At 40.3% G+C, this 8575-nt stretch overlaps 1 protein-coding gene across 1 annotated transcript in view; it reads left to right on the forward strand.

Moving 5' to 3' along the window:
• LAMB4 (laminin, beta 4) overlaps window positions 1-8575 on the forward strand; it is a 122917-nt gene that overhangs the window by 108973 nt on the left and 5369 nt on the right. The window contains exons 31-33 of the mRNA XM_011948223.1: window positions 809-947; window positions 4098-4271; window positions 5875-6028. Of these exons, the coding sequence (XP_011803613.1) occupies window positions 809-947; window positions 4098-4271; window positions 5875-6028 (467 nt within the window). The remainder of the gene's footprint in view (window positions 1-808; window positions 948-4097; window positions 4272-5874; window positions 6029-8575) is intronic.

Raw genomic sequence — 8575 nt, forward strand, 5'->3', positions numbered from 1 at the left:
GTGTTAGCCAGGATGGTCTCGATCTCCTGACCTCGTGATCCGCCCGTCTCGGCCTCCCAAAGTGCTGGGATTACAGGCTTGAGCCACCGCGCCCGGCCGGGCACACACATTTCTAATGATGCTTCTGCAAAGGTCTATCTGATATTTCACTCCCTCAGTACATTCTTCTCAAGGTGGTTTTGAGCCCACAGATCTAACTATTTGGTGATTGTTGACTTGAGGTGAGTTCCTTTCTGCAGAAAGACTATATCACTTGAAATGCTTGTGATTTCAACCTCTGACTGGGCTTCTTAGTGGCTGGAATGTCAGTGAAGCTTAGCTAACTCTGAATAAACAAGCCTGAAAATGCAGGGCCTGTAGTCCTCTCTTTGCTCTCTGTGGGGCCTCTTGACCCTCTCAACCCCCACTCCAATAGAGATTGAGAAAGTGTAGCTTACATTTAAGACATCAGGGAAACTGGAATTCACAGGATAGTTTTTATGTGCAAAGATTGATAGTTACATCACCCCAAACCTCTCTACTTACGACAAATCAAAAGAAACAAGACCTGTATCCTTAATTTCCATATTTAACAAAATCTGTGTCTACTGGGTATGAATATATACGTGTGTGGGGTTTTCTTTTGTTGCCATTTAAATATACCTATTTCTCAAAATGAAGACTTCAGCACTTTCTCTTGTTTAAGAGTAATTTAAATTTACTTAATAATTCAGTAAAGTATTTGGTTGAGTCAAGTGAACTCTCTCAAGGTGAAATAAGTGAATAATTGTGTATTTATCTAATCTAATATGTTAATATCTTACCTTAGGAAAGCAGCAAATGTTCTATTAAATCTTGACAAAACGTTGAACCAGTTGCAACAAGCTCAAATCACTCACGGACGGGCAAACTCTACCATTACACAGCTGACTGCCAATATAACAAAAATAAAAAAGAATGTGCTGCAGGTATTTGTCCTCTTTGAAACTAACCTGAAATAGGTTTTGAGGGTAGAAACATCACAGTACTTTTTACGTATGCCAATGCTATGCTTGCTTTACGAGTCTGATGGGATTATTATGAGGATAAAATAAGATTTGGGTAGAATTATGCATGTATTTAATGTTCTACAGAGCACTTCTCAGCATCATCGTATTAATTATGACCAATTCTGGGGTTGTACCAAGGCAGGTACTAACACCAGCTTGGAAATGAGGAAACTAAGACTCAGGAAGCTTAGGTGATTGCCTAAGGTCACACAGCTAATTAGTGGTAGATATGAGGTCAGTGCATCTTCCTTCTGACACTAGGGAAAGGAATAGACTTTTTAAAAGCTCACAAACCAAAGAAATGAGAGTTAACTGTTGTAAGGTTCTTGTAATTAAATGTGCATGAAATCTCATCAGAGTATCCTAAAACTAAAAAAAAAAATCTCATTCAAAAGAAATGCTCCATTTGGCCAGGCATGGTTGCTCACACCTGTAATCCCAGCACTTTGGTAGGCTGAGGCGAGTGTATCACCTGCGGTCAGGAGTTCAAGACCAGCCGGGCCAACATGATGAAACCCCATCTCTACGAAACATGCAAAAATTAGCCAGGCATGGTGGCGGGCACCTATAATCCCGGCTACTTGGAAGGCTGAGGCAGGAGAATCGCTCTTCCTGGAGGCGGAGGTTGCGGTGAGCCGAGATTGTGCCACTGCACTCCAGTCTGGGCAACAGAGCAAGACTCTGTCTCAAAAACAACAACAACAACAACAAAAAGCAGAAAGCAACAGAACAGGAAGTAATACACCAGGAAATAAAGGGATTGGATAGGAAGAGGTTGCATATACAGGGTAGCAAAAAGAAAGGCCCCAGGATTTCCCCTTCTAGGCATATACTTAGAACAAGGGATAGCAAAACATGACCACAGGCTGTATTGTCTATGGCTCCTTTTGCACTACAATGACAGAGAGTTAAATATTTGGGATAGAGACTTTATAGTCCACAAAGTATAAAACATTTACTAGCTGGCCCTTTACAGAAAAAGTTTGCAGGCTGCTGCTCTAGGCAAACCCCTACATATGCCCAAAGGTACAGGAAGGGACTTCCATTTCTAAAAATATGGTGAGCCAATATCCTAAGGAACCCTGGTAGTTGAAAAAACACATGAAAATGTTAGATTGGCTATTTAGATTTTTTAATGCATAGCTGAATTAGTAAGAAACTTTTGATAGTCTCAGAGGCCAAAAATGACAGGAAAGCATGAATTCAGAGGTAATCAAGCACTAACTTGACAGCAGGCAGCAGGCATCTGCCAATCCCTGGAGCATTAAAGCTTTGGGTTTTAATGGTCACCATGTATGTAAGACAGAAAGCAAAGGCCACACAGGAGGCAACAAGATTCTTGCATAGAACTGGGACCCCAAATGGCAAAATCCTTAGTGAAATATTAAAATCTCTCTCTCTCTCACACACACACACACACACACACACACACACACAGAGACAGAGCCAGTAGAAAAACTTGCCCCTGGGTTGGGGAGTAACATCTCCACTAAGCTTTGCTAACCACTCCCATACAATTTGGAGGCTAGAATTTATACTACCTGGGTGGCCCTCAAAACCCTAGTATCATTTGAAGTAGCCCTGGGTTGGTAGTACTCCCAGAAGCCTGACAGAGGCAAACAAAAATCCCCTCCAAAGGAATGACCTTAAAACCTAGCCATCAAAAATTCCCCCAAACATGTAAACACAAATTGCCTCTTTAAAATTTTTTTTAATTTTTTTGAGATGGAGTCTCACTCTGTCGCCCCAGCTGGAGTGCAGTGGCGTAATCTTGGTTCACTGCAACTTCCGCCTCCTGGGTTCAAGCAAGTTTCCTGCCTCAGCCTCCTGAATAGCTGGGATTACAGGCACATATTACCATGCCCGGCTAATTTTTATAATTTTAGAAGAGACAAGATTTCACCATGTTGGCCAGGCTGGTCTCGAACTCCTGACCTCAAGTGGTCCACCTGCCTTGGCCTCCCAAAGTGTGGGGAATACAGGCATGAGCCACTGTGCCCAGGCACAAAATACCTTTAAATGAGAGTCATCAGAAATAATGAACAACAAAGTCAGAACACAAGAGACAGAGGATATTACCGTTATTAGATACAGAATACAAAATAAGAATGTTTACTATGTTTAAGAAAATCTAAGAAAGTATGAAAGTATGACCAACAAAGAAGAGACAAGGGCTAACAACCAGCTATATTTGAAAAATATTTAAATAGGATTTGATATGATCAATATAGACAGTGAAATAAGAAACAGGCATAAAGTATTATTACTGTTTATAAGGGGAAAAAATTAGAAGCCACTTGCACCAGCTGGAGAATAGAAAATATATTGTTGTATGTTCAAACAATGCAATGCTTTAAACTGGTAAAAATGAATGAACTAGAGCTATGTAGATTAGCTTAAATGACCTACATAAGCATAATTTTCATAACTTTTTATTTTAGAAAATCAACTTGCAGAAATATACATTTGTATAAGGTGAAAAAATTTAAATACTATATATCGTTAGGAATACTGCATAGGTTGTAGGAAAAAACCTACGGAGATACATGGAATGACAAAAATCAGATTCAAGACAGTGGTTGTCTTTGAGGGGAGAGAGAGAAGATACAATGGGGAGTGGTACGCTGAGGGCCTTAGCGCATTGTTAATGTTCTATTCTTAAACTGGCTGGTGGGTACATGGGTATTTGTTATATTTTTTATTTTTTATTTGTTGTTGTTGTTGTTGTTGTTGAGACAAGGTATCTCTTTGTCACCCAGGCTGGAGTGCAGTGGCACAATCATAGCTCACTGCATCCTCAACCTCCTGGGCTCAAGCAATCCTCCTGCCTCAGCCTCCTGAGTACTGGGACTATAGGCACGAACCCCACACCAGGCTAACGTTGTATATCTCAGACCCCTATCTGAAATATTTTAATATAACATTTTAAATACATGCAACAGAAAAAGTGAAGGCACTATTTTCTTTTCCTTTACACCCAGCATATTTTTCAAGGGGTTAATATATCATTTATCTTCTTGTTTGTTTCATAAAGAGATTGTCCCTTTCTGGTCTTTAAATCAACAACAGGCTGAAAATCAAACCAGGGAAATGAAGAATGAGCTGGAGTCAGCAAAGCAGCGATCAGGGCTGGAGGATGGACTTTCCCTGCTGCAGACCAAGTTGCAAAGGCATGAAGACCACGCTGTCATTGTGAAAGTTCAGGCTGAATCTGCCCAACACCAGGCTGGGAGTCTTGAGAAGGTCATTAGTTCTACCACTGCCACCAAGAGCAGAAAAACAGAGCTTCTTTGAAAGATAATCCTTTAACCCCAGATTTTTGTGCCGTTTCTCAGCGTTTCCTTTGTGCTGGTCCATGACTCAATGGTATATCTTTGAGGGGATCCTGATACACAAAGGATCTTCTGTCTGTAGATGGCAGAAGTCCCTGGCCAAATCGTGTTGGAGTGTTTCTCCGCCCCCATCTCTCTATCCTATTATTCTTAGTGGTATCCTGGTCAAACAGTCCATAAATCAAATTTGCCCTGAACTTCCAAACTTTCACAATTTATGTTGTTTGTCTGAATTGTATGTATTTGCCCTCTATTCTCATTCAGTCACATAACATATAAAGAAAACAATAAATGAAAGTCACCTGCCAAAGAAAATACATCAATTTACAAAAATCAGAATGAGTTAATTAAACGGTTGTGGAAAGTGGACCATTAATTTAGGTTGCTGAAAGAACCTATCAGCTCATTTTCCTAGCAAGAAATCTTTGGTTGGTTGCATTAATATAGTTGCCTAAACAAAAGAAATATGTTAGTGTTTTTACAATTGGTCTATTCTCCTGTTGTTAATTCCTAACGTGCTGGGTAAATTTTCCACTGAGAGGAATTGAGAACATTTTCTGTGGAACAGAGATTGAGAAAAGTTCTTTTTTTTTTGAGACAGAGTCTTGCTCTGTCACCAGACTGAAATGCAGTGGCTCAATCTCAGCTCACTGCAACCTCTGACTCCCTGGTTCAAGCGATTCTCCTGCCTTAGCCTCCTAAGTAACTGGGATTACAGCCACGCACCACCACGCCCAGCTAATTTTTGCATTTTTAGTAGAGACGGGGTTTCACCATGTTAGCCAGGATAGTCTTGATTTCCTGACCTCGTGATCCACCCGCCTCGGCCTCCTAAAGTGCTGGGATTACAGGCGTGAGAAATCATACCCAGCCAAGAAAGGTACTTTCTACTCACCCTGTTCCCACTTCCATATTTCATTTCTGGCTCTGGCCTTTATTCATCTACTTAAGTTTCTAGGTTGTCAACACACAAGCTAACCCAAAGATTTCCATTCTATTCAAGGGAGATCTCCATACTACACTTCTACTTCCCCACCTGCCTCCCTTCCTACCTCATTTCTCTCTCACCTTTTTGCCAACCAAATAACATATCCTTGCTGTTTCTAAATCTTCATCACTCACTCTGTCCTTCATTTTGCATGTACAACTGATTGACTGAACTGAACCAGAGATTTGTCAAGGATGGGATTGGGTCATTTCTGTCTTCCACATCCTACCTTAACATAGTGCAGAACAACCAGTTGGTGCCTCAGAAATACTTGCCTTAACACGCAATAACAATTGCTATTTTGAACAAAGAAGTTTTATTTTTAATAGAAGCTGAGATTTTTTTCAACCTGAAGAAACAAACATGCAAATAAAACTCTGCTGGAAATATCAGAGCAACTCAAGTGTATTGACTGGATTAAGGTTTCCTCTGTATTCCTTCTATGAATGGTATTAGGAGAATCATCATGCATATAGGTACATGCTTTATACATATTTTCTCATGATGTGAGTGTTGCTTGTTACAGGAATTTGTTGAGCTGAAAAAACAATATGCTATGCTCCAGCATAAGACAAGCACTACAGGACTAACAAAGGAAACATTAGGAAAAGTTAAACAGCTAAAAGATGCTGCAGAAAAATTGGCTGTAGATACAGAGGACAAGATAAGAAGAATAACAGGTATCTATTCTTTTATCCATCCTGCCAATTTGATAATAACATCCTGGTACTCTACCTTACTAGTAGAATTTATACCAATGTCAGCTTACAGTTTTATCACATGGGTCTACTGAGGAGAAAGAAGTTGAAATGGGTCTTGGATTTTGGGGACTGTGAAGTTAACAAGCCTCTTGCATGGATTTGCCTAGAAAGGTTAATGAGCATCTGCCTTACATTAGTCAAAACAAACTGAGATTTCCTTTGGTCACCTTGAAATGCCCTTTGTTGGCTGGGCACTGTGGCTCATACCTGTAATCCCAGCACTTTGGGAGCCCAAGGCGGGTGGATCACCTGAGGTCAGGAGTTCGATACCACCCTGGCCAACATGGTGAAACACCGTTTCTACTAAAACTACAAAAATTAGCCGGGCATGGTGGTGGCGCCTGTAGTCTCAGCTACTCAGGAGGCTGAGGCAGGAGAATTGCTTGAACCTGGGAGGTGGAGGTTGTGGTGAGCCAAGATGACGCCACTGCACTCCAGCCTGGGCAACAGAGTAAGACTCCATCTCCAAAAAAAAAAAAAAAAGCTTTTTTTCTAACTTTGTTCTCAACTCAACTGGGGGTGAGATGTCTGAAGAGATTTTTGCTTGTCACCCTAGAAGGAACTACTGGCATGTAGTGGGTAGAGGGCAGGGATGTTGCTAAACATCCCACAATGCACAAGACAACTGCCTAAACAAACAGTTATCCTGCCCAGAATGTCAATAGTGCTGAGATTGAGAAATGCTGTTCTAAACTATGTTGTTTATTTTTCCTGTCATGAAAGTAACTCTCCAAAAGAGTCAATATAATCTAGGGCACTAGGTCATCTAGCATATATCTTTGGATAGCAACCCAGAAAGAATCATATTCTGGACAAGGATTTTGATCTAAATGGACATTCTGATGCACACAAAGTGTTGTAAACATAGAATACAGGCTGGGTGCAGTGGCTCACACCTGTGATCCCAACACTTTGCGAGGCTATGGCAGATGGACTGCTTGAGCCCAGGAGTTTGAGACCAGCCTGGCCAATATGGCAAAACTCTATCTCTACTAAAAATTAAAAACATTAGCCAGGCATGGTGGCATATGCCTGTAATCCCAGCTACTTGGGAGGCTGAGACAGGAGAATCACTTGAACCTGGGAGGTGGAGGTTGCAGTGAGCTGAGATCATGCCATTGCACTCCAGCCTGTGCAACAGAGAGAGACTCTGTCTCAAAACATAATAAAACAAGAAACATAGAATACATACAATCAGAAAGCTACTCAGAATCTTTTTTTACACAATTGATATTTATGATTTTTGGGGGCAATCATCATGTCCTTGACTATCTCTAACCATCAAAAAATATCAGATGATGATTGTATAGTTATAATATACCCCTGGTTGTATTTATTATCTTCCAAAACTTTAAAACTAGGAGTATAAGTAACTCTCAAAATATTAAAGTAACCAAAACTCCTCACTTATAAATGCCTCTTTTTTTTATTACCAAATGAGTCTTTGGTCTTACAACCACTTATATCATCACTATGACATGAAAAAACTGAAAATGGAACATTAGTATGGGCCAAAGTCAGGAAAAATACATACCAAACTGCTAACATTAGTTTTCTCTAGGGAGGCAGTGGGAGTGAAGAAGAAACCACTGCTTCTTGCACTTATATAATTGTTTTAAAAGCAGCAGGCTTGTGGGTAATTTTTTTCATTTTTAAGTATTTTCGTTAAAATTTTGTTTTAACTACGAAACACTAAGATTCAGAAAAACAGATTTTTTTAACCTTGCATTCCGTAGACAATACCATGAAAGTCAGTTTTTTTTATCCTAGAACTTGGTCCTTACTATAGGAGCAAAAACATGGGGAGAATATTTCTGTCCTGTTTTTATGTCATCTACAAATTGTTTCCACTGATCCCCATTGACCACAGCTTTTATAGTTCTTGAAATTAGATTGGAAGAGAAGTTGAAGCTACAGGACTTCTCAGGGGCGTCTAAAATAAGGCATTCTACTGCCTTTTCTCTTTTCCTTTTGAGGCTGTTTTCAGAACTCAGCAAGATAGAAAAATGAGACATTGATTTGGCTGTCTTCCCCATGCTGCCACTTGAGAAGGGGCTGAACCACAAGGCTATGCCTGTTCCCATCTGTTAGGAAGAGGAACCCCTGGATCCCAGTATGGAGTCCTTGGCACCAACAATGTTGAGAGAGTGGGGAATGGACTCCATTCTTCAGCCAGGGTCCTTCCACAGAACTTGGTGTCAGTCTGGGTCCCAGCAAGAAACAGAAAGCATACTTGGGCATAATTTTGGATAAAGTATTTAGAAGTGGAGTTGTCTCAGTCATTCATTCACTGCACAATAAATTACCCCAAAATGTAATGGCTTAAAATAACCACCATTTCTTTTTTTTTCTTTTATACTTTATGTTCTAGGGTACATGTGTAAAATGTGCAGGTTTGTTACATATGTATACGTGTGCCATGTTGGTGTGCTGCACCCATTAACTCATCATTTACATTAGGTATAT

The sequence above is a fragment of the Colobus angolensis genome, unplaced genomic scaffold (genome assembly GCF_000951035.1).
Source record: "Colobus angolensis palliatus isolate OR3802 unplaced genomic scaffold, Cang.pa_1.0 Scaffold275, whole genome shotgun sequence".
Taxonomy (NCBI): Eukaryota; Metazoa; Chordata; class Mammalia; order Primates; family Cercopithecidae; genus Colobus; species Colobus angolensis.